The 26823-nt window shown below is 45.4% G+C and overlaps 1 protein-coding gene across 15 annotated transcripts in view; it reads left to right on the top strand.

Moving 5' to 3' along the window:
• Window positions 1-26823, top strand: part of adgrl2a (adhesion G protein-coupled receptor L2a) — a 797903-nt gene that overhangs the window by 758249 nt on the left and 12831 nt on the right. For all 15 annotated transcript variants that reach the window (XM_072574792.1, XM_072574794.1, XM_072574790.1 and 12 more), the window contains 2 exons: window positions 1572-1700; window positions 20602-20698. In XM_072574792.1, coding sequence (XP_072430893.1) covers window positions 1572-1700; window positions 20602-20698 — 226 coding nt within the window. The remainder of the gene's footprint in view (window positions 1-1571; window positions 1701-20601; window positions 20699-26823) is intronic.

Below are 26823 nucleotides of genomic sequence, written 5' to 3' on the forward strand. Positions count from 1 at the left end.
CTGTTCACAGGATAAGCACAGAATTTCCTTGCAAGGCAATTCCTATATCTTACAGTCTTTTGGCAAAGAACCTGTCACTTGCTTCAGTGAAGTGGTTAGATTGTCCACCATGAAGTGGATAGAAGATGCGAAAAGAGCGTGGTTGAGAGGAGGTATTATTGGGATGTCCTAGGTCATGACAGATAGGGCCAGAGGACTTGGGAGCAGGTGAAGGGTCCATCATTGGACATGATCTAGGTACAGTTGCATTAATGGCAGGCGACCATAGTGCTGCTCGTTCATTAGAGAGGGAGATGACACGGTGGTGGTATATCCTGAGGGTCACCACACCTCAGGCAAGGAGCGAGGTGGGACATTCATGATTACTTCAGCCTCGGTTTACAGTCATAACTCCACTTTGATGTCTGCATCCCCCTCTGCCCCACCACAAACCCTGACTTGTTTGACTCGCAAAAGCCCTTTCTCAGCTATGCTGTTTATGCAGCGTCTTCCAGTTTCACAATCTCTCTCATCTGGAAGGACAAGGACAGCAGATACATGGGAACAACCCCACCAGTCAGCTCCCCTCTTAGACATACACCATCTGACTTTGTTGCTTCACTGGGTCAAAATCTTGGAGCTCCCTCCCTTAACAGCATTGTGGGTGTCCCTACGCCACGTGGGCTGTAGCGGTTCAAGAAGGCAGCTCAAGGGGCAACTAGGGGCAGGCAATAAACGCTGGACCCAGTCAGTGACACTCACAGTTCATAAGCAAGTAGAAGAATGAACTAATCTAATGATATGTCGATGCAGAGTTGATGTGAAGAAACAGTCCCCATTGGAAGAAGCGGTGAGAATCAAAGGGCATTGATTTAAAGCGATTAGCAAAAGAATCAAAGGTGATATGATAGAAAAAAAATCCTTTTTCTCTCAATGAGAAGTTTAGGACCTGGGCTGTGCTGACTGAATGTGTGGTGGAGATGCATCCAATTGTGACTTTCTAAATGAGATGGTGTAATTATCTGAAAAGAGGAGAAAATTCAAGCTTATGGAGAAAGCAAAGAAACATAGAAAATAGGGACAGGAGTAGGCCATTCGGCCCTTCAGGCCTGCTCCATCATTCAATATGATCATGACTGAACCTCCAACTCAGTACCCTGTTCAAACCATGATCTTTGATCCCTTTGGCCCCAAGAACTCCCTTCTCAAAAAAAAGGAGGGAGGTGCATTCCTGACTGCCTACCATTGCAGAGCACAGGCATGGGAAGAATGGACCAAATGGCCTCCTTCTATCACTTAATCGTTCCCTGTTCCTGGTGAGAGAGCAACGCACCACAGTGGCTGGAGTAGACTGCCATCAGCTTGTAATTTTGCTGCTATGAACTTTGACACACTTCCTCCAAATGACCCAACGTATCTGTGCAATGTTAAAAGTGAAACCATGACTTTGCTTGGTTCTTTTAATCTCCCCTACCAGAAGTGTCACACTTGAATCTGTCTCTATGCCTCAGGAGAGAACTCCATGAGGTCTTGGTAAGTTAATGTTCTACCTTGGTGTATAAACCGTACTAATGCTATTTCTACTCTGGCAGGTCCGTAAAGAATACAGCAAGTGTTTCCGTCATTCGCAGTGCTGCAGCGGGTTAACTGGTGACAGCTCCCATAGCTCTGCCAAGGCCTCGACGAGTCGGACCAGTGCTCGGTACTCCTCTGGCAGCCAGGTACCTCGAGGCACAATTGCGGTGCGGAGGAGGAATTCTCCTCTCGGCAGAGGAGGATCGGGGGAAATTTAACGGAGGTGTACAAAATCACGAGGATTAGTTCCTTCCCCCTTTCAAGGGAATATGGGCTTCACCAGCATTTGGTGCTTGTCCATTTCTGGACAAGCCATTTCAGAAGGGAATTAAGAGTCGCATTGCTGAGTTTCCAGAGTCATGTGTAGGCCAGGCCAGTTAAAGATGGCAGATTTCCAAATCCTTCGGATTAGGTTTGTTGTCATGTGTACTTGAGGGGAGGCTGATAGCCTAGTGGTATTATTACCAGGCTGTTAACCCAGAGACTCCTAGGATGTGGGTTAGAATCCCACCACAGCAGATGGTGGTGTTTGAGTTCAATAAAAATTTGCAATTCAGAGTCTACTGATCACCGTGAATCCATTGCTATTTGTTGGGAAAAACCCATCTGGTTCAGTCATGTCCTTTAGGGAAGGAAACTGCCATCCTTACACAGCCTTCGAATTAGAGGGGGTCATTTCAGAACGGAAATGCGGAGACATTTCTTCAGCCAGAGAGTGGTGGGCCTGTGGAATTCATTGCCACGGAGTGCAGTGGAAGCCGGGACGCTAAATGTCTTCAAGGCCGAGATTGATAGGTTCTTGTTGTCTAGAGGAATTAAGGGCTACGGGGAGAATGCTGGTAAGTGGAGCTGAAATGCGCATCAGCCATGATTGAATGGCGGAGTGGACTCGATGGGCCGAATGGCCTTACTTCCACTCCTATGTCTTATGGTCTTATGGTCTTACCTGGCCTGGCCTACATGTGACTCCAGACCCACAGCAATGGGGTTGAAACCTAACTGCCCTCTGGTCAATTAGGGGTGGGCAATAAATGCTGCCTAGCCAGTAGTGCCCTCATTTTCTGAATGAATAAAGAAAATAAAAGTGCAGGAGTACAGTGAGAAGTTTACAATGTCGGCCGATGTGGTGTCAGCTCAGGGACAAAGTCCCCAGGTACAAATCCTAGATACAAAATAGAGCAATAAAGAAAAATAAGCTACATTACCTTATAATTATTTATAGGGTAAGTTAGGGGTGGCATGGTGGCTCACAGCACCAGGGATCCAGGTTCGATTCCTGTCTCAGGCGACTGTTTGGAGTTTGCACGTTCTCCCCGTGTCTGTGTGGGTTTCCTCTGGCTGCTCCGGTTTCCTCCCACAGTCCAAAGGTATGCAGGTCAGGTGAATTAGCCATGCTAAATTGTCCATTGTGTTAGGTGCATTAGTTAGTTGGAAATGGTTCTGGGTGGGTTACTCTTTGGAGGGTCAGTGTGGACTTGTTGGGCCAAAAGACCTGTTTCCGCACTGTAGGGAATCTAGTCTAACCTAAAAAAGTAAGAAGTAAAGTTAAAAAGAGAAATGTTACTGTTTTTCTACAAAGAGCCTGGAGTAGATCAGTGCAGGGAGCTTCCACATGTGATGTGACCAGTCTCACAAACCACTGAGCATCTGGACCAGTCCCCAGACCAACAACCGTCGCTGCTCCACTCCGGGCACACTGGCTATCTGAACCAAATGGTCCTTATGGCCATTGCTTTATGGTTACCACCAAAGATTTCTGGACTGAAATCTGATATCCTCGTTTGCCTTGGTGGGATTTCAACCCAAGTCACTGTATTACCAGTCCAATGACAGTGTCTCTGTAGCACCACTTTCCATCGGGTAGTACTCTCCGAATAGTGAGAGAGTCCACAACTGGAGGCTGCAGGTTTATGAAGAACTATCAGAGTGAGGGAGGTGAGGGAAATCTTTCACTTGGCATGCTGCACCAAATAGGAATTCCCTGCCTGAAAGTGTGGGGTGGCTGTTTCAAGAGTAACGTTTGACCTAGTTGCCCGGGGTGATTAAGGCATGGGCAGCAAATGCCAGGAGGGCTCAAACTACGTGAATAAGCAAACAGATCATAATGTGGATACACCCTCAAAAGGGTAAACTTTTGCAGGGCTCAGGTGGTGGGGGGAAAGGTGGTTGGGGGGGGTGGGGGGGTGCGCGGTGGTCAGGTCAAGTAGCAGAGGAATCACGAAACATGTTGGTTCGTACTTCCAGAGGGCTGACAGAGACACAATAGGCCAAAGGGCCTTCTGTCACCTGCAGTTCCATTTGGCGGGAGGCACTGCACCAATTAAATAACCTCCTCTTGATTTTGTCACACCTACATCAGCAGAAATACTGGGACAAGATAGTTATGATGTAAATGCATGCTGGAACAGATTCAAGGGGCCGAATAGCCTTCACTTATGCCCCTCATCATATTACGCTTGGTTGCAAATACAAAAGCTTGATGATCCTTCAGTGTCGCCACCCTTGATGTCCCATTGCATGTGTAACTGTTGATTGACTTGCCTGACTCTGCTAAAGCTTCCATGCAGCTTGTTTTGTGAATAGCTTATTCTGAAATACCTTGCTGATTTTGTAAGGTAACACATTCCCAGGGTTCATTCAAAGAGGATTGATCTGATGCTCTGTTGTTTTCTGATGGATTTCAGTGAGTTCCTCCACCTACACACCACCACCAACGCTCCTTACTGCCCCCCATGGCTCAACAGTCTGTTACAGATGGAAGCTGAGTCAGAGCTGAGGGGGTCCTGGGTTCAATCATTGCCAACACTCGTTTCCATGTCGACCCTGACTTAAGGTGGCTTCTGTCAGTCTTGATGAGGCAGAGAACCAGCCACATACACTCTCTCTCTCTCTCTCTCCCTCTCTCTCTCTCTCTCTCTCTCTCTCAGTCTCTCTCTTTCTCTCTCTCTGTGACGCGGGCTGGGCTGCAAGGTGCGGGGAGACTGAAGATAGGGCAGATTTGTGTCCCTTGTCATGCCTCTCATGGTCGATCAGCCCCAATAGCTGCATATTTGTCCTCTTTCGCAAGGAGTGGGGCAGGGGTGGGAGTGGCAACCTGGCAACTTGTCCAAGGAAATGGAAGGCAGGCAAACGTTGGTGGACTGCAACTCCAGGTGAGGGTGATCAGCTATCCTTTGGGGTTGGAAATTGGGCAGAAGAGATTTGGGGATGAATGGAAGATGTAACAGTAAGGAATGATGCAAGTGTGTTGAGTGAAGCGTCTATCAAAGAAAAAGTATTCTGCCTTCTTTACTGACTTCCTGATTTTACAACATGAAAGTAGACCCTGTCCTACTGAGATTTCCCTGGAAATGTGCCTGTCTGGTGTTTTGGGGTTTACTGGATTCTGAGGATTGGCTTTGGCATAAAGAGCTAGTCGAGAGGGGTGATCAACATTGGAGCGCCTAAAAGCTGGTCATCCAGCAGAGGAGAGCTGTGAATTTCCCCGTTTATACTCTCAAACCCTCCGTTCCGCCCCCTCCACCCCCACCCCTATCTTACAGGCAATCATCCTCACCATCCTCCCCCACCTCCCCTCTCCCCGAACCCCCAATGTCGGTTTGACCACCCGTTGGTTCCGAGAAGGACTTGCTGAAATGGCATTCAGAGATGGATGGCTAGATTAATCCCAGAGATGAAAGGTTTGTCTTTGGAGGAGATTGAGAAGGTTAGGTCTTTAATCACCAGAGTTTAGAAGAATTAGAGGAGATCCAGTGAAGGTTTATAAGATGCGAAAGGGGATTGACAATGTAGAGATGGAGCAGATGTTCCCTCATGTGGAGCAATCTGGAATGAAAGGGCGATAGATTTAGGAGAAGGGGCAGCAGATTTAAGACAAAAATGTGAGGAAACTCCATCTCTGAAAGGGTCCTGTGAATCTGTGGAATTCACTCCCCCAGACTGTGGAGGATACTGAGATATTGAGTCAACTTGAGGAGGAGATAGAGAGATTTTTTATGTAGTTATGGGTCGGAGGGTCTTGGGAACAGGCAGAAAAGTGGAATTGAGGCCAAGATGAGATCAGAGTTGAGAGAGGTGCTGGAAAAGCACAATAGGTCAAGCAGCATCCGAGGAGCAGGAGAGTCAATGTTTTGGGCATAAGCCCTTCATCAGGAATTCCCATCATCAGGAATTTCCTGAATTCTTTGGAATTCCTGATGAAGAGCTTATGCCCGAGACGTTGACTCTCCTGCTCCTTGGATGCTGCCTGACCTGCTGTGCTCTTCCGGCCCCCCACTCTTGACTCTGATCTCCAGCATCTGCAGCCCTCTCTTTCTCCACTGTGAGATCAACCAAGATCGTATTGGGTGGTGGAACAGGCTCAAAGGGGCTGAATGGCCTCATGTTCATATGGAATTCAGAACCCAGATTGGGACAGGATATAAGGAAGCAGGCTGAAGGCTCAGTTTGAGGCTGAGATGCCACAGGTGAACAGGATGTCACTTTCAAAGACCATGTCCTGTAACCAGCTCTGAATCAAAAGAAAAGACAAAATTGACATGGTAACAGCCGATCTGGTGACATTTAATCTCTTTCTGAGTTCTGTTTTGTTAGAACCCTGGAAATTCCCGTCATGCTGTGATGCAGTTAGTATCACCCTCTAGCCTGTGAGATGGAGAGATATGGGTTCAAGTATCTCCCAAAGCCCAGAGGAGAAACCTCTAGGCTGTCGCTCCAGTGGGGGAGTGCAGCCTGCATGCTGTAATCTTGATGTGACTTGAACCGACAGGTCCTAGCTGCCCTCAATGGTATTGAATCTGTGGAATTATTTTGAAACAAAAACACAAGTTGCTGGAAAAGCTCAGCAGGTCTGGCAGTATCTGTGCAGAGAAATCAAAGTTACCATTTTGGGACCGGTGACCCATCCTCCGAACTGATGGTAGCTCAGAAAATGTTAGTTTATATGCAGACGTTAGGATGGTGGTGGGTGGGTGGTGGATGGGGAGAGTGGAAGGAGTAAACGATAGGTGGGCATAGAGCCCAAAGAGAGAGAAGAACAGTGGACAGACAAAGGAGTGGGTAACGATCTGGTTGGGAGGGTGGATGGCTGTTAGTGGGAACTGTTGGTGGCTAATAATAGGTAGTGTGTAATGGCAGGCTCTGTGATAACAAGGCTTGGTGTGTATGGTGGGGTGCTGGGACATGGGAGAGTTCAGGCCCTAACATTTCTGAACTCGATATTGAGTCCGGAGGGATGCAGGGTCCCCAAGTGGAAAATTAGGTGTTTTGAAGGTCAGTTGGAGAGGAAGTAGGAAACATTTTTTCTATTTTTAAGGGTCCAGCCTGAATTTTATCCCTCAACCAACATCACTAAAACAAATTATCTCCGCAGTACGGTGGCTCAGTGGTTAGCACTGCTGCCTCATGGCGCTAGGGACCCGGGTTAGATTTTCGTCGGGGAAACTATGTCTACACACACAGACACACACAGACACACACACACACACACACACACACACACACACACACACACACACACACGGCCTCGGGCGACTGTCTGTGTGGAGTTTGCATATTCTCCCTGTGTCTGCGTGGGTTTCCTCCGGGTGCTTCAGTTTCCTTCATATAGTCCAAAGATGTGCAGGTTAGGTGTACTGGCCATGCTAAATTGCCCACAATATTCAGGGATGTATAGGTTAGGTGCATTTGTCAGGAGCAAATAGAGGATAATAGAGTAGGGGAGTGGATCTGGGTGGGTTACTCTTCAGAGGGCTGATGTAGACCTTTTGGGCCGAACGGCCTGTTTCCACACTGCAGGGATTCTGTGACTTTGTGATCACTGCAGCTGGCTTCTGGGCATACTGGCAGCTACAACAGTTCAGTGACCACACTTTGTAACTCTTCTGAATCAATTCCGAATTGTGTGTGTGTGTGTACATAGTTTCCCCGACGAAAGTAAAAACAAAGTACTGCGGGGCCTGCAGATGTGAAGTAAAAGCAGAAAGTGCTGGAGACGGTTCAGCGTCTGTGGAGAGAGAAACAGAGTTCACTTTGGGAATCCAGTGTAACTTTTGATCAGAACCGAAGGCGGCTGAAAAAGTATGGGTTTTGTACTGGAGCTGGGAGGTAGAGCAAGTGGAACAGATGGGAAATGTGTCCCAGAGCAAGAAGCAAATTCGGGCAATAGAGAACTGATAAAGATAGGAGTAGTTTTAATGTTAGATACAAACAACACCTCCCATTAGCACTCCCTTTGTCCCTTGCTATGGAATATCTGTCCTGTTTGTTTCCCATGCTCCTCCACTTTCCTTATTTACAGCATAAAAACCATAGTTTCATCGACCCCTTTCAGTTCTAAAGAACAGTCATGCCAGACTCAAAATGTTAACTTCTGTCTGTCTCTATAGATGCTGTCAGACCCACTGAGATTCTCCAGCGCTTTCTGTGTTTATTAACTTTCCCCATCCTCGGACATCATTTTGTAACATTCATGCAGAATCAATCATTTATATTACTCGTTAAAAAGGAATTGCATTTCATGCCTGCTGCCTCTGTACCTTAACACTTATTATTCATTCATTTATTCAAAAATGAGTTGCCTAACCACAAACAACTCTTAGTGAGGTGGTTCAGTGGGAAAGGTTTTTTAAAATCGTTTGAAGTGGGCATCATTGGCTGTGGAAGCATTTATTCCCCATCTCTAATTGCCCAGAAGGGCCATAAAGACCTCCATTACTATGGGTCTGGAGTCACATATAGGCCAGACCAGGTAAGGAAGGCAGTTTCCTTCCTGTAAGGGAGATTAGAGAACCAGATGGGGTTTTTCTCCCTTGACAATCAACAATGGTTTCATAGTCATTACTAGACATTTAATACCAGATTTGTTTTTTATTGAACTCAAATTGCACCACCTGCTGTGGCGGGTTTCGAACCCAGGTCCCCAGAACGTTACTTGAATCTCTGGATTAATAATCCAGAGATAATATCACTGGTGTTGTGTGCCAGCTCCCTGCCCCAGCCTGGCTAAGCCAAAATCCTAGGTGCGCTATTCCATAGCAACACTGGAGGAGGAGGCTGTTCAGTGCCTTGAACCTGTTCTGCCATTCTGTTAGGTTGGGGTTTATTGTATCCAGTTTAGCTCAGTATCTAAAGCTCTCAGTCCCATTTTTTGAGATTTTCAGTTGATCCCCAGCAATATGTTTTCAGAGGAAGAGTTGCAAATTGGCTCTACCTTTGTGTAGTTAGTTCTTGCCAGGACCATTGACTGTAGTTTTAATGTGATGCTCCTATCTTCTGAACTCCTCCTTGCCAAGGGACAGTGACAAGTCACCCTATTAACTCCGGTCGTTTGAGGGGAAATAATCTAAGCATTGCGAAAAACAAATTCTTCAAGGCATCTGTTCACTGGTGCATTCTCAGTGGTAATCCCGTGCCCATTTTGAGTGCATTTGCCAATGAATTGGGTGCCAATCAGTCCACTGAGCTGGTCTCACTCTTCAACTCATAGATTCTCACGGAGGTCAGAGTGGAATGAAATCGAAGGATACAAATGAATCAAGATTATGTCTGAACATATAAATCAGGCATGGGCGTAGATTACTCTCACACCCCTTCCCCACCCTAAGCTTGCAGTCCTCTTTAATGAGGTCATGATAGATCTGATTACTCCATGTTCCTGCTTACCCCCCACCGCCAACCATGAGAACCTTTCATCTCCTTGCTACCCACGCTGCCTTTAAACTATTCAAGTATTCTGCTTTTGAGGAAGAGAGTTCCTAAGATCTGTGACCCTCCTTTCCAACGTTGTCAGGAGTCTTTGGAAATGGTTCCCAGAGATTAAGCACTGAAAGCCTCATTGCGAACCTTTGTTTTGCTGAGTGATGTCAATGACTGAAGTGGTGAAGACGTGTTTCACACGGAGTACAAATTGTTGTTCCCCCTTTGAAATTTGGCGTTCTTGCAATTTTGTCCTAAGATGAAAAACCTTCACACTGTGTCTCTTATCAGCAGTGCAATTATTTGAAGACAGAGCCTGTCCTCGTAATTTTCCTTCATACCATTCGGGGAGTCTAACCTGTCACCCTCAGAGAAGAGTCAATCCTTCCAAATGTACGTGTGTTCATTTCTCTGGGATGGGACAGCAGACCTTAGCAATGCAAATGCAGAGTTGGTGGAGTTGCTTATAGAACATAGAAAAGTACAGCACAGAACAGGCCCTTCGGCCCACAATGTTGTGCGATCTTATGCTTAGATCTTAAGCATTGCTGAGTGTAACAAATGCTTCCTCTGGACTCCAGGCTGACAGAACCTATTAAAGGCAAATTTAGATTTGCTGTAATACCCTTGGTCGACCCAGAATTGCTTTGTGATTATTGAGAATTGTGTTGTTCTTGAGTTGACAAAGGAGTCATTTTTGTTCACAGCAAGTTCTACAACTAGAATCAGAGAGGATCAGCCCACTAACTCATCTTTAGGGGATAGGGTTTAGATCAGTATGGTGCTGGAAAAGAACAGCAGGTCAGGCAGCATCCGAGGAATTCCTGATGAAGGGCTTTTGTCCGAAACATCGATTTTCCTGCTCCTCAGATGCTGCCTGACCTGTTTTGCTTTTCCAGCACCACTCTCATCTAAACTCGGGTTTCCAGCATCTGCAGTCCTCACCTTTGCCCCCCATCTTTAGGGGATGCTGATTGTGGGAGGAATGTTGGCCCAGATTTGACAGAATAGTGCCATGGATTCTTTCACAAGCACCTGTGAACCAAGCATCAGAAGAACTGAGACTGGAGCTTATCCCTGGGAATGATCCCGGCAATGAAAGGCTTAACATGTGAGGAATATTTGATGACTCTGGGACGCGACTCAATGGAGTTGAGAAGAATGAAGGGGGATCTGATTGGAACCCAGAGAATATTGATCAGCCTGTACAGAGTTGACATTAGGAAAATGTTTCCACTGGCAGGAGAGATGAGGACCCAAGAGTAAAGGAGAACCCTTTAGAATGGAGATGAGGAGAAACTGTGCAATTCATTGCCACGGAAGGCTGTGGAGGTCAGGTTATTGAGTATATTTAAAACAGAGATAGATAAGTTCCTGATTGCCAAGGGGATCAAAGTTTATGGGAAGAAAGTGGGAAAATGGGGTTGAAAAAACGATCAGCCAGGATTGAGTGGCAGAGCAGACTCGATGGGCAGGTGACCTGACCCTATGTCTCAGTCTTAACGTTCTTTCTGACAGTGTGGCACTCCCTCAGCAGCTGCACTGGTCCTGCCAAGTTTGATTATGTGCTCAAATCCCCAAATAGGATTTAAACTCATGGCCTTCTGTTTCTGAAAACATAAGTGACACCAAACGAGCAAATCTGTGACAGCTCTGTTCTTTCACCATGAGTGATAGAGCTATAAAGTGGCAGATTTCAAAAGGGATTCCATTCTGTGCTAGTGTCCAGCACACATATCCTTATCTGGTACAACACCATTAATGCTGGCTACTTTACCCCTACCTATTGATTTCTCTCAGCAATCTTCAACATTATTTCACCAATCTGTGACTGAGTAGATGTTAACTGGACCTTCGCTTTGTATCCAATTTGCAATTCCTCTTCATGAGCATGCATGAGATTTTTTGTTTTTAATCTGTTCTTTCGTACTTCTGTTCTCTGCTGTTCCACCTTGCCGATTCCAAACTCTACGTGCTCTTCCAGCACCACTAATCCAGAATCTACACCACATTGTTTATAGTAGTTTTCATTTCCGGCTCACAATGCTAGCCTGTGCCTTTACTGGTCCTCCATCTTAATCTCCAACCATGAACAACCTTTCAGTGCCACAGTGACTTGGCTGGTTGGCCTGGAGGCAGACAGGGAATCAGCGGAGTAGCGTTAATGTCACTGAGCAATCCCAGTCCAACCTCTGCTGACATGAGTTCAAGTCCCCTCAGAGCAGGTGGTGAAATTTAAATTAAATTAATTAAAGCTGGTTTAATGTTGTTTGTCTTAAAAACCCATCTGGCTCACTAATGTGCTTTGGGGAAGGAAATCTGCCATCCTTGTCTGGTCTAGCCGACACGTGACTCCAGACCCACACCAGTGGGGTTAAGCGTAAGGAACAGCTGAAGGCTCCTTGAGCCTGCTGCACCTTTCAAAAAGGTTGTAGCTGATTTGATGCTCTTCAGATCTGCTTTCAGACCCCCTCCCTGTTAGCCTTGATTTCCCCTACTGATCACGAATCTATTTCAGTCTTAAATGTACACAAGGACTTGAATCCTGATGTGGTGGAATTTGAATTCAATAAAAATCTGGAATGAAGAGTCTCGTGATAGCCATGATTCAATTGTCAGGAAAAATCCATTTGGTTCTCTAATGTCTCTTAGGGAAGTAAGCGGCCATCTTTATTTGGGATTGGCAATAAATGCTGGCCAAGCCCTCATCTCATGAAAATAAAAAAGGAGTTCCAAAGACTCACAACCCTCTGAGAGAAGAAGGTCCTCTGTATTTCAGTCTTAAATTGGTGCCCCTTCATTCTGAGACTATGCCCTTTGCTCCTAGACTCGCCCATGAGGGAAAATATCCTCTCAGTATTGACCCTGTCAAGCCCCTGAGGAATCCTCTTTGTTTCAATGAGGTCACCTCTCATTCTTCTAAACTCCAGTGAGTAGAGTCCCAACCTGTTTAGCTTTTTACTCATAAGACAGTCCATTCATACCAGGCAAGAAACCCAAAGAACTGCAGATGCTGGAATCCAGAAACAAAAGCAGAAATTGCTGGAGAAACTCAGCAGGTCTGGCAGAATGTGTGGAGAGAAAGCAGAGTTAATGTTGCAAGTCCAGTGACTCCTTGCCAGGGATCAGCCTACTGAATCTTGCCTGAACTGCCTCCGATGAAATGATTTCTTTACTAAAATAAGGGGACCAAAACTGTGCACAATATTCTAGGTGTGGTCTCACCAGCTCCTTGTACAGCTGCAGTTAGACGACTCCCTCCTGTCAACTACCCTCTGAGCAATTGGAGATGGTCTGTCCATGCTGATCCAGCCTGTGATGCCACATCCGATGAGTAAATTGGGGTGGCACGATGGCTCAGTGGTTAGGGCAGCACAGTGGCTAGCACTGCTGCCTCACAGCGCCAGGGACCCAAGTTCGATTTCCGCCTCAGGCGACTGACTGTGTGGAGTTTGCGCGTTCTCCCCGTGTCTGCGTGGATTTCCTCCGCGTGCTCCAGTTTCCTCCCACAGTCCAAAGATGTGCAGGTCAGGTGAATTGGCCATGCTAAATTGCCCGTAGTGTAGGTTATTAGTCGGAGGGGAATGGATGTGGGTGAGTTACTCTTTAGAGAGTTGGTGTGGACTCTTTGGGCCAAAGGGCTTGCTTCCACACTGTAGGGATTCTAATTCTAATTCAATTCTAAATCAAAAAGGTCTATATGCTGTTGCTGTTGCAGGAAAGGTTCAGATGAAAAGGCTCTATCAACCCACTTGATGTTATCCCTTTCAAAATGTGCATTATTGTGATTGTTCTTCAGGGACATTAATGGTAACTGGAGGGTGTGCTGACAAACTTTGAAAGGTAGTTGCCAAAATCATGTATTGTTCCTCATCGACCAATGATCTTCACCATTACAGCCATCAGCATCAGGCAGCATTACAAAGTTTACCACTAGACTTTCAGTGCTGTTTGCCAGGCATTCCACTGTCAAATATTCTTGACATCCTTTGGAAATAAAACGTGGCTTCTGGTAGGTGGGTTATGTCTTTAACCTGACTCTGTGCCCGATCTCTGTGAGAATCAAGTGGTTGAAAAATGCAACCAGCTCAAGACACCATGGATCTCCATTTGTGTTCATGGGTTTGTACTGATGTGCATGAGGAGACCTCAGTGGTGGACTGTTTGCAGCAGGGCCCAGGAGAGACACAATAGGCTAAGTGCTGTCTCTTCCATGCTGCACCATTCACATCTGTTTTTAGACTGAGAGAGGGAGTGTCCCAATTTCCAGAATCTTCGATTTTGCTCTGACACTGACCGATCGCAGGAGCAGTAAGGGAGTATCACTGAACCACTTTGGGAACTTGGCCCTGGTGATTTTTGATTGGGGCATTCACCTTATATTAGAGAGTGAGGTGCTGGAAAAGCACAGCAGGTCACAGCAGATTCTCCTGCTCCTTGGATGCTGCTTGACCCGCTGTGCTTTTCCAGCACCACACTCTCAACTGTGATCTCCAGGATCTGCAGTCCTCACTTTCTCCACCTTCACCTTATGGTTATTTTTGGCCTGCATTTGGGGACATCGTAGGGATCAGCAGACCCAAAGTGCAGTGGGCTAACCTCGTCCTGGGGGAACCCTCTTTCTCTCAGAAATATACTTTGTTCATAAAACATATCTCTTCGTATATTCATAGTCACAAATGCAATTCAAATCAGTACTGTAGTATATCAAGGAAACAAAAACATTGGACTTTGACTCTGTCAACAGACTAATGACTATATTTACATGCATTTGAGGCACTAGGAGGGTCCGATAACTGGATAGACCCCCTTTTAACTTCGGCAGGAAGCCCTCAAACGGTGGTCTTTCCCCACTGTGCATTGGCAGCAGCTGCCCCAAACTTCAGTGCATCCCTCAGCACGTAGTCCTGGACCTTGGAATGTGCCAGACTGCAAACGTTCAGTCCTGGTCAGCTCCTTGTTCTGGAAAACCAACAGATTTCAGGCAGACCAAAGAGCGTCTTTCACCAAGTTTATGTTCCTCCAGACGATATGTCCTTCTAGTCTCATCCCCTATCTCTACCCCCCCCCCCGAACCCTCTCTGTCTTTCTCTCTGTCCCCCCCAACCCCAACCCGCTGCTTCAGTGATCCTGACTACATTGTATTTCCTACATGACAACAGCAATTACAGTTCTCAAAGTACTTCATTGGCTATAGAACATGTTGGAACATCCTGAGGTTATATATAAATGAATTTTTTTTTCAGAAAACATTGTCACTACATACAGGTGATTGGTTTAATCTTTCTACCTCAACTGTTTGAGCTTTCAGTAGAGTGGACAGCTAACTTAGAGATGAATCTTGTTCTGATATTGTCCATGTCCGTGAATGAATATCATGCACCCATCATTGACTCATGGTTGGGGCAATTTGTTGCTTTACTTCTGTCCTGGCCAATCCAGCTGTGACACATGGCACAGAAAGAGACACTACCATAAGACTAGACTCCCTTTTCTCTCTCACCAAGCAAGCCATGCGTTTTTTTCGACAGATGCACCTCATGGTGGCTTCCAAACGAGGTGTTCACTGGCTTGTCTCACTGATAATAGCACTTTGTGTGAATGGCATCTTTTGTGAAGAAACATATCCCAATTTCTTTCACAGAGAAACACTCTCTGTAAATAAATGGGCTCCCACTTAAGATGGAGATGAAGAGGAGTCTCTCTTGTGTTGGTTCATGTTTGCGATTTCCTTCCCCACGCAACGCTGGAGGTTGGGTCATTGAGTGAGACAGACTTTTGATGAATTAAGGAGTCAAGGGCTATAAAGGGGAAGGCTGGAAAGGGAACTCAAGGCCAGATCAGTCATGTGACCTTATTGAATGGTGGAACAAGCTCCTATCAATCCCTTTTATGTTTCATTTGTTAAAATAGACTTTTCTCACCAAAAATCTCTGAAACCATTTTACGAAACAGTGGAAATAGGAGCTGGAGTAAGCCATTCGGCCCTTCGAGCCTGCACCACTATTCAATATGATCATGGCTGATCATCCAACTCAGTCCCCTGTTCCCTGTTTTTATCCATACCAATGGATCCCTTTAGCCCTAAGAACTTCCTCCATCCTCTTCTCCATTCAATGTTTGACCTCAACCACTTCCTGCTGAATGAACTCAACAGGCTCACCACTCTCTGGGTGAAGAAATTTCTCCTCATCTCAGTCCTAAGTGGACCACCCCATATCATTAGACTGTGACCCCTGGTTCTGGGCTCCCCAGTCTTTGAGAACACCCTTCCCCGTGTTTATCTTGTTTATTCCTGTTAGAATTTTACAGGTTTCTGTGAGATCCCCCACCTCCCCCTCCAGATTATTCTAAACTCCAATGAACATTGTCCTAACCAATCCAGTCTCTATTTGTGCATCAATGCCTCCATTCCAGAAATCAGTCTGGTAAGCCTTCATTGCACATCCTGCATCACCAGTACATCCTTCCCCAGGTAAGGAGACCAAAACTGCACACAGTACTCCAGGTGTGGTCTTACTGAGAACCTGTATAATTGCAGCGAGACATCCCTGCTCCAGTATTGGAAACCTCTCACTATGAAGACCAATGGACAAGCAATTTGCCTTCGTCACTGCCTGCTGCACCTGTATGCTTAGTTGCAGTGACTAGTTTACAAGGACACTCAGGTGTCGTTGCATGTCCCCCTTTCCCAATCTATCACCATTCAGATCATAACCTGTCTTCCTGTTTTTTTTGCTACAAAGCGGTTAACCTCACACTTAACCACAGTTTACCTCATCTAGTGTGCATTTGACCACACACCCACATTGTCCAAATTACACACTAAAGCATGAAAACTGAAAGAGCTGCTGGAAATCAGAAACAAAAGCACTTCCACAGATGCTGCCAGACCTGCTGAGCTTCTCCAGCACAATTTCTATTATTGTTTCACACGACAGCATCTCTGCATCCTCCATAAAGTCTTGCAGAGGACAATACTGTTCTCCCTTTGTAGAGATTGTATAGTCTATTGAAACGGAAGGTTACTACCGTCTTTCAAGTTCATTAATCTTTAGGACCTGTCTCCCACATTTAGAAAAGAAGATTGACCATGCGACAGAAACAAAACCCTGAGGACGCTGAAAACTAAAAACAGAAAGAGCTGGAGAGACTGAGCAGGGAGAGAGAAACAGAGTTAGCATTTCGAGTCGGGTATGACTATCTCAGAACAAAAGAAATAGAATTAATAGTTTTGGAGTGGTGACTTTTAATCAGGCATCTGTTTTAGAAAACAACTTTCAAACCTCAGTGTGCTCGAGATTTTGGCTTGTGGGTTTCTGTTAGTATTAGACAGAAGAAAGCAGAACCCTGGGCTCTTTGAGAACATTCCAATCGGGTGAAAGATACTTTACTGATGAAACATCAAGCGAAAATTGTGATCTTTGAGAGCAGTTTAGACGAGGTTTGCAGGACAGGCATCTGACCTGGGATCTTCTGCTGAGCACTGTTCACTCAAGTTGATGGAACAACAGTAAGTGCCCCCAAGGGACGTGGACAACATTCCCTCCTTGAAACTGAACTGATGGTCCATGACCTCATTTCCAATCTCAGGCGTTCCTTGTGCAGACGTTTGCTATGTCAGCACAGTGTGTAAGTTTAAAAATCTAATAATTAAGTCAGCCATACTTTGGGATGTGCAGGTGATTAGATAAGGTGCTCTGACATTGTGTATTAAACTTTTCCTTCTTCACCTGGTGTCAAAAATGAGGGAATTGTTTGTTCATGTTTCACTGTCCAGTGCTCAAACAACATGGCTTCCTTGTAACATGCCCCACAGCTGAGGTAATACTATCCAGAACTCCATCCGAGCAACAGACAAGGTTCAAACTTATCTGTGGTTATTCAGCTCCTTGGTGTTTGTGTGATCTGGCAGTGACAGCACTCCCAAATAATTCATTCCATGTGAAGTTCTTTGAGATGTGAATGAGAGATGGACAACCTAAATACTAGTCTATATCCTTCCCCCTTTGAACTGCTCAACGTCATCCCTTCATGAATTTGGCATTCCCTACATTTATAAACTTCTCTTCCTTTCCAGGCATCCAACTCTGCCCTCATGACCATTTAGAATTTTCCATGTCCCTTCCCTCCTTTCGGATTTTCCTGAAAGCTTCCTTCTTTGGCCAAGTTTATAGTTGCTTGTCCTGTTATCTCATGGTATGGCCAAGTGTCAAATTCATTTTAGATAAAAATGCTATGATAAACTGGCTTAAGGATATTTTTACCGTGTAAAAATACATGAAAAATAAACACAAATAGTTGTTCTTTTAATTGGCAATTGCCCACAAAATGCATCGTGGATTTCACACAGTTTACAAAAGGCCCAAGTATACTTACCAAAGAGGAAAAGAAAAGACAATTTCTGTCCAACATCAGAAGTCAAGTCCACCCATTGTCACCTGCATCCCAACACTGTCTATTGTATAGAATCCCTACAGCAGTGAAGCAGGCTATTCATCCCATTGAGCCTTTAACAACCCTCCAAAGACCTTCCCACCCAATCTCTATAAACCCTGCATTTCCCATGGTGGGCTTATGCCCGAAACGTCGATTCTCCTGCTCCTTGGATGCTGCCTGACCTGCTGCGTTTTTCCAGCAACACATTTTCGGCTCTGATCTCCAGCATCTGCAGTCCTCACTTTCTCCTTTCCCATGGTTAACCTACACATTGCTGGCCACTGAGATAGCGTGGCCAATCCACCCTAACCTGCACATCTTTGGATTGTGGGAGGAAACTGGAGCACCCGGAGGCAACCCATGCAGACACAGGGAGAATGTGCAAACTCCACACAGAGAGGCTGGAATCGAACCTGGGTCCCTGGCGCTGTGAGGCAGCAGTGCTAACCACTGAGGCCCAATGCTGCCCTAATCTTGTTTCTCAAAAACTCTGGCAAGGCCTGCCTTGCATGTGCAGCTCCAATGTATTTCCACTGGTAGCAAAAGACCCAAACACCTGCCTCTATTGTAAGAATATGAATCATTTTTATTTGCTGTTCCTGAGCCAATCACCCTGTGCTTCGGATGTTTTCAAGGCGAAGGTTGTAGAAATCACAACATGAGTTACTCTCTGCCGATATTTTTTTTCCAGAGGTTGATTTTCAAATTGAAGGCACCATTTCAGGAAAAAAAATCAAATTATTTCCTACGTCGAACATAGAACATTACAGCACAGTACAGACCCTTCGGCACTCAATGTTGCATCGCCCTATGGAACCAATCTGAAACCCATCTAACCTACACTATTCCATTCTCGTCCATATGCCTATCCAATGACCATTTAAATGCCCTTAAAGTTGGTGAATCTACAACTGTTGCAGGCAGTGCAGCTACTCTCTGAGTAAAGAAACTACCTCTGACATCTGTCCTATATCTATCATCCCTCAATTTAAAGCTATGCCCCTTTGTGCTGTCCATCACAGTCCTAGGAAAAAAGCTCTCCCTGTCCACCCTATCTAACCCTCTGATTATCTTCTATGTCTCAATTAAGTCACCTCTCAACCTTCTTCTCTCTAACGAAAACAGCCTCAAGTCCCTCAGTGTGATTGTTAATCATTGGCTGTGTATCAGTTTTTAAAATAATTTAAAATGCTTGTGTTTCCTTCTCTTAAGTATTCAGTCCAAAATGGTTTCAAAGCTTAATGGAATAGCCAGCAATCAGGAAAAATTAACATTGTCATATTTTAGCCAAGACTACAGATGATGACGATCAAAAAAATAGGAAGCCCTAGAGAAACTCGGCAAGTCTGGCAGCTTCTTTCGAGAGAGAAACGGAGTCAGTGTTTCCAAAATTCTGTGAATGAATTGTTTGAAAAAAGTCCAGTATGACTCAGAGCATTTAGACCAGACGTAAAACAAAATCAGAAATTGCTGGAAAATCTCAGCAGGTCCGTGGAGAGAAGTCAGAGTTAACATTCAAGGTCCAGTGACCCTTCTTCAGAACTATCTCCCCAGACTGTGATCCCATTGTGGCACACAAGGCTATTGTGTCCAAAACTGTCACCAATCTCATTTCATCTGGGGATCTCTCCCCCTCCATCTCCCCCCACTGTCTCCATACTTGTCCCCCAACCCTATATTGCCTGCATCTACCACCTTCCCCAAAAACAAGCACTTCTGAAGAAGAATCTCTGGATGTTTATCTGATTTCTCTCTACAGATGCTGCCGGACCTGTTGAGTTTTTCCAACTATTTCTGATTTTGCGTCTGATTTCCAACATCTTTGTTTTTTTTCGTCTATTAGACCGGAAGCATTAACTAAAAACGCTTGCAGTTCCTCAATCCTCACTGCTCGCTTCTATCTCTTTCCCAACAAAAATGTAGCTCCAAGGGCAGGTCACTCTGATTTGTCTCCATAGATGCTGCCATACCTGCTGAGCTTTTCTGGCAATTTCTGATTTTACTTCGAAACATTAACTGTTTCAGTTTCTGCAGATATTGCCAGACCCACTGAGCTTTTCTGGCAATTTCTGTTTTGATTTTGAAACATTAACTGTTTCAGTCTCTGCAGATATTGCCAGACCAGCTGGATTTTGTCCTGCGCTCTCTGGCTTGTGTTTCGGATTTTAAGCTGAATCACTATATTTTCAAAAACCCATCTCCTATTGCTGAGTGAACATGAGACATGGGTGCAGGGTTGGGGGACAACGAGCATGGAGGCAGTAGTGGAGGAGATCCCCAGATGAAATGAGATTAGCGACTGTTTTGGACACAGTAGCCTGGTGTGCCTGGTCATGATCTGGGAGAGATAGTTCTGAAGAAGCGTCACTGGACCTTGAACGAGGGGAGATAGGCCCCACATAAGAGAACTGAGCAACAGCCAACGTTTTGTTTTTGGACACAAAGCTGGTTGTGCACACGGACAGGGAGGAGGGACATTCCCAATCAGGAATCAGCATAAAAGGCAGAATGCTTTTAGCTTAGGGCCTCCTGAAGAGAGGAGGCTGGCTTCCCGCAACAAGACTCACTTGCTGACCACTCGCCAAGCAATGAGTGAAAAGGCATTGTCACGAAGAGAAGTGAGCATTCCCATCCCTCTTCGAAGTCAGCGCTAGTCTGTTTGGGTGGGTGTTCCTCCAAGAGTATTAACTCTGTGTGAAGTAGCTCACTTGCTATCCCAGCAGGCTTTGAGAACAATGGGGTAGCATCCCTCCAAAGTCAGTGCAAAGTCAAGCAGTGCCCCCACGATCCGAGACATGTCAAAGTTCAGTCGTCCATTTTGTAATCGCTCTCATGTAGACTGGCCTTTTTTTCTCTCTCTCTTTTTCCGGCGTGTTTTTTTTTTGCTCACCAGCCTATTTGGCCTATTCACAGAGTCGTATTAGAAGGATGTGGAATGACACTGTGCGAAAACAATCAGAATCTTCCTTTATCTCAGGTGAAATCAACAGCACTTCAACACTTAACCAAGGTTAGTTCCTGGGGTAGGGGGGAAAAGAAACATATTGACAAAAACAAAAAGAAAAAAAGAAATGTCTTTCGGGTGGGGGATGGTGTACGTGCGTGTCCTGGTGTGGCTTTTCTGTGATGTCACTCTGTAAGAGGCAAACCCATAGACCTAGTGCAGCCGAAAAGAAAGATTCATGTCCGACCTTTTCTTGAACAATTCCAGTAACTCTTTTGCTCTCCCAATGCCACCGCAACCCCCCCCCCCCCCCCCACCCCGGCCCTTCCCTCCCCACTTCAATCCAGAGCCATGATACATACGTTGTTTTAGCTAGACTGAATCAAATTTGATCTTTTTTGGCTCTTCAGAGAACTCAGTGAGTTTATCCAGTTACCAGCAGAGCCTCCCCCCACCCCTTGTAGATCAGGAAAATCCGAGGCTCCTGCGTTGAATTGGTTGAACGAGATCGGTCGAATGGCACCCTTCTATGCTGTATCGTATCTGGGGAAACGGCAGTGAGAGATGGTGAGGGAGGAAGGAGGAGTGAGTGAGTAGATGAATTCCAAGAAGTGACGTCTTTACCCAAAGACTGGTGGGAGTGCAGAGCTGGCCCCTACAGGGGTTGGGGAGGGGGTGTGGGGGATTGAAGCAAGGAGCATGGATGGGAGAGGCTGGGCTAGGAAATAAAGGAGGGAATAGAGAATAATTATTGATTGAGATGAGGAAAGACAGGAGGACACTGAAATGGAACAGAAACACTGGTGTAGGGCCAGTGGGCTGAATGGCCTGTTTCAGTACCATATATCCTATGTTATCCTATGAGTTCCCAGTTTTGCACACCAGTTTCAGCATTCAGATTGGATCATGCACAGAAAACGGTTTATGACTGAAATTCAATTATTTTTAAATTCCTCCATGGGATGAAGGCACTGACTAGATCAGCATTTATTGTTCATGCCTCATTGCCCAGAAGGGCAGTTAAGAGACAACCACATTGTTGTGGATTTGGAGTTACATGTAGGCCAGACTGGGCAAGGATGGCAGATTCCTTCCCTAAAGTTCATTATTGAACCAGATGGGTTTTTCCAACATTGGATTCACGGCCCTCATTAGATTCTTAATTTGAGATTTAACTGAGTTCAACTTATACCATCTGCTGTGGCAGGATTCTAACCTGGGTCCCCAGAACATTACCTGGGCCTTTGGATTCACAGAGTCAAAAAGGTGTGGTGCTGGAAACGCACAGCAGGTCAGGCAGCATCCGAGGAACAGGAGAGTCGATGTTTCGGACATAAACCCCTCATCAGGAAAGGCATATGCCCGAAACATCGACTCTCCTGCTGCTCGGATGCTGCCTGACCAGCACCAACCTTTTCGACTCTGACACTCCAACACCTGCAGTCCTCACTTTCTCCTATCTCTGGATTAACAGTCTGGCGATAATACCACTAGGTCATTGCCTCCCCGTCATTGCAAGGAGGAATATGCACCCCACGGTAAGGAGTGAAAGCACAGAGGGAACACTTTATTCCATGAGCTTTGGAATTAGATCTTGGGGTTTTTGTGCACATATGATTGAGGGTGGAAAAAGCAGTTAATAAAGCATACAGTGTCCCCAGCTTTGTTAATAGGGTCATTGAGTACAAGAGCAAGGGGGTGCTGCTGAACTTGTAACAAGACCCTTGCGAGACCTCACCTGAAGGATCATATACGGTTCTGGGTGACTCATTACAGATTTTCAAAATCACGAGTGAACTGGACTGGACAGAGCAGATAGGGAGCAACTGTTCCTATTTGTAACAGGTAAATAAATGAGAGGGTGTAGACTTAGAATTGATGTGCAGCAGAAACAAGAGTGATATGAGGAAAATGCTTACACGCAATTAGAGTGTGGAGTGTAATGCCTGGAAATGTGATGGAGGCAGGCTCAACTGAGGCATTCGAGAGGGAATTGGATTTCTTTTGTGATCGTAATGGTGTGCAGGGATATGGCAGGAGATAACAGAGCGTGTGCAGCCATTTTGGGCTGAATGGTCTCTTTCTGCACTGGGACATTGTGGAGGGTAATGCTTGTTCCTTTGGCGTTTTCTCCCCCACCCACCATCACACCACCCCCTCTAGCCCTCCCTTGTCCACACCCACCCACTCACAGACAGTGGGATTGCCCGGCTGTCGTGAAGGCTGTGATGGGAAAACTGTGTCCATGAAACAAAAGGCCCAGGGATTCCTCTTTAATAGATAACCGGGTAGACCCTCTGGACCATCTCTGCCTTTGGAAAGCAAACAGAATGTTATTGTTGGTCGTGGACAGAATCGAAAAGTACTGAGTTTATAGATTAGATTAGATTCCCTACAGTCCACTCCGACCCACCACAGAGCAACCCACCCAGACCCATTCCCCTACATTTACCCCTGGCTAATGCACCTAACACTATGGGCAATTTAGCATGGCCAATTCACCTGGCCTGCACATCTTTGGACTGTGGGAGGAAACCCACACAGACACAGGGAGAATGTGCAAATTTCACACAGATAGTTGCCTAAGGCAGGAATTGAACCCGAGTGCCTGGCGCTGTGAGGCAGCAGTGCTAACCACTGAGCCACCCAATATGTTTCAGTTTTACTGAGCATTGTAAGACAGCTGTGTACAGTCTTCATCTCTTAGAGGGGGTGAAAAATGTAAGTGCAGTGGAAACGATTCAAAGACTACGAGAATAGTACCGAGGATGGGTGAGGAAGGGTAGGACAAACTAGGCTTGTAACTGCTGGAGTTTGGAAGATTAAGAGGTAACTTGGTTGAAACATATAAGATCTCGAAGGGTCTTGAAGGAGAAGTTGTGGAGTCGATGTTTCCTCTCCCTCTCGAACTGGAGGAATTAATGATAAAATCAAGGAAGTTATGTTAAAGTTGTACAACATACGGGTTCAGCTTTAACTGCAGCATTGTGGCCAAAGTAGGAATTTGGTGATGGCTTTGGAGAGAGGATGCAGAGAGAAGATTTAGAAGAATGTTTCCAGGGATGGGGGAATTATCTGGAGAAGCTAGGATTGTTCTCCTTTGAGCAGCGAAAGTTGATGGAGGTGCTCAAAATCCCGAGGGTTCTAGTCAGAATGGACAGAGAGAAACTGCTGATATGGACAGAATCATCAATTGAAGTGATGAAGGAAAGGAGCACAAGGTGATGTGAGAACGCGGTTGTTATGCAGCGAGAGGTTAGGTTATGGATTACACTGACTGCCAGTGTGATGTAGAAGGGATTCAGACAAGCAGCTGAAAGGAAACCCTTTTCTGAGCCTCAAGAAAGAGCCAGAGGAATGAGGCCATCCAAATAGTTCTTGTGGAGAGCCAGTATGGACGTGAAGGTTTGAATTGCCTCATTCCATGTTGCAGGCACTCTCTGTGTAATCCCCTTGCCCCACAGTTAGCAAATGTCATGTGTGGCTTCAGGCAGCTGTGTCCCCTATCTCAAAAATTCTTCCCCTGAACCCCTCCATCTTCCCACCTTTACAAGTTCCCCCTTAAAAGCAAGCAATCAGTTTAAGCTTCTGACCAATCTTCCAATTTCTCCTCCTTTACTATCGTGTCCTTAACTTCTTCTCCTGTCAAAGTGCCCCCAGACCACTGAAAATTGTTGACAGTGCAAATGAAGGGCTTTTGCCCGAAACGTCGATTTCGCTGCTCGTTGGATGCTGCCTGAACTGCTGTGCTCTTCCAGCACCACTAATCCAGTGCAGAATCAATGCCAGCCATACAGATATACAGCACAGAAACAGACCCTTTGGTCCAACTAGTCCATGCTGACCACAATCCCAAACTAAACTAGGCCCAACTGCTTGCATTTGGCCCATGTCCCTCCAAACATTTCTTATTCATGTACTAATGTCTTCCAAATAACTATACCCACATCCACCACTTCCTCTGGAAGTTCATTCCACACACAAATTACTCTCTGCGTTAAAATGTTGCCTCTCACATACTTTCTCCTCTCACCTGAAACATATATGAAACTCCCCACTCCACCACCCTGGGGAAAAGACACCTGCTGTTCACCTTATCTATGCCCCTCATGATTTTATAAACCTCCATAATATCATCCCTAAACCCCCTACGCTCCAGTGAAAAAAGTTATAGCCTATCCAGCCCCTCCTTATAACTCAAACCTTTCGTGCTTGGCATCATCCTGGTAAATCTTTTCAGAACCCCCTCTAGCTCGATAATACCCTTCCTGTCACAGGGTGACCAGAACTGGACACAGTACCCCAGGAGAGGCCTCACAACATCCTGTACACTGCTTTCATGTTTGTCACCCCCTCTTTCACCCCTGCCTTGAAATCTTGATGTTCACTCCACATTCCCCCTTCCTTCAACTTTCGCCTCGTTGTTGGTATTTATTGGAAATCTCTGGGTGAAAGGACTGAGCTGCAAGCCCTTGTTGCAAAATGCATTAAATGAGTTAACACTGAATAATCTTTATTCAAATAACAAAAAATTTCATTAATGCCCTCATCAATCCTGTTGCAATGGCTAGGTTTTAGATAGTGATAATACTCCCATTGATGGCTAATTGATTAAAAGCAGAGTCCACATTGAACACAGCTGTGACTGGAGATAAATATAAGATGATCCTCACATGTTGATATGTCTTGACAATAATTTGAGTAGAGAAGACGTTTTCACATAATCGAAAAGCTCTTTACTGACTGAATTATCAGGCTTTGAAGCCACTTGAAGTGAAATATTTAGCAGGTGATTCATTATCTCAGTCCTAAATTAAAATGTGATCTTTTAAATGTTTAATTATCTTATTGCAGCTGTTTAGAAACAGGCAAGGTAACAGTAAAGTGCATAACTCAGAGATCTGTTAAAACAGCTGCATTTTTTCTTTAATGCACATAAGAGGGAAATATTCCTGTTTATGCGTTTTTTAAAAATTCTTTGTGAACGATTCAACTTGATGTACAAGATTTTTGGTCCTCAAGTAGTGCTTGAGAGCCTTACTAGGCCACTTTAGGGAATAACCAGGGTGGTTTTTGTTCATTATTCTTTCATGGGATGTGTGCATCACTCGCGGGGACAGTAATTATTGCCTGTCCCTAATTGCTTGTTGAACTGAGTAGCTTCCAAGAGCCATTTCAGATGCCACTTTAGAGGTCAACCACATAGCTTTGAGTCTGAAGTCACAGTTAGGCCAAACCAGGTAATAATGGCAGGATTTAGCAGCGATGTCTTGCTGCACTAGTATGGGGACTTTGTAAGACCAGTATTGTGTTGGTGTTTTGGCCTTCTTTTCTGAGGAAGGATGTTCTGACTATGGAAGGTTTCTCAGACTGACTCCTGGGACGGCAGAGCTGACGTACGAAGAGAAACTGAATTGGTTAGGATTATATTCGCTGGTGTTTAGGAGAATGAGGGGGTTCTCATCAAAACCTATAAAATTCTAACAGGGCTAGATACAAGAAGGATCCTCCCAATGACCGGGGAGTCCAAAACCAGGGGTCAGAGTCTAAGAATAGGTGGTGGGCCACTTAGAATCATACAGCATGGAGACAGAAACCTTGGTCCAACCAATCCATCTTCCCAAACTAAACTGGTTCCACCTACCTGCATTTGACCCATATCCCTCAAAACAACCTAAGATTGATATGGGGAGAAATTTCTTCATTTGGAGAGTTATGAGCCTGTGGAATTCTCGGCCACAGAAAGTGGTTGAGGCTAAACCATTGAATATTTTGGAGTTAGTGTTTTCTATTCATTCACAGGATGTAGGTGTCCTTGGCAAAGCCAGCATTTATTGCCCATCCCTAATTGCCCAGAGGGCAGTTAAGCATCAAAAAAATTGCTATGGGTCTGGAGTCATGTGTAGGCCAGACTGGGTAAGGATGAAAGATTTCCTTCCCTCAAGGGCATTAATGAATCCAGTTGGATTTTTCCCAACAATTGGCAATGGTTTCATAGTTATCATTAGGCGCTTAATTCTAGAATCTGTATTGAATTCAGATTCTACCATCTGCCAGGGTGGGAGTTGAACCCCAATCCCCAGAACATTAGCTGGGTCTCCAGATTAATAGATCTAGCAAAATACCACTAGGCCATTGTCTGATCACTACTCCTTCAGGCTAAAGGGATCGGAGTGTATGGGGCAAAAGTC

Source organism: Chiloscyllium punctatum, chromosome 7 (assembly GCF_047496795.1).
Source record: "Chiloscyllium punctatum isolate Juve2018m chromosome 7, sChiPun1.3, whole genome shotgun sequence".
Taxonomy (NCBI): domain Eukaryota; kingdom Metazoa; phylum Chordata; class Chondrichthyes; order Orectolobiformes; family Hemiscylliidae; genus Chiloscyllium; species Chiloscyllium punctatum.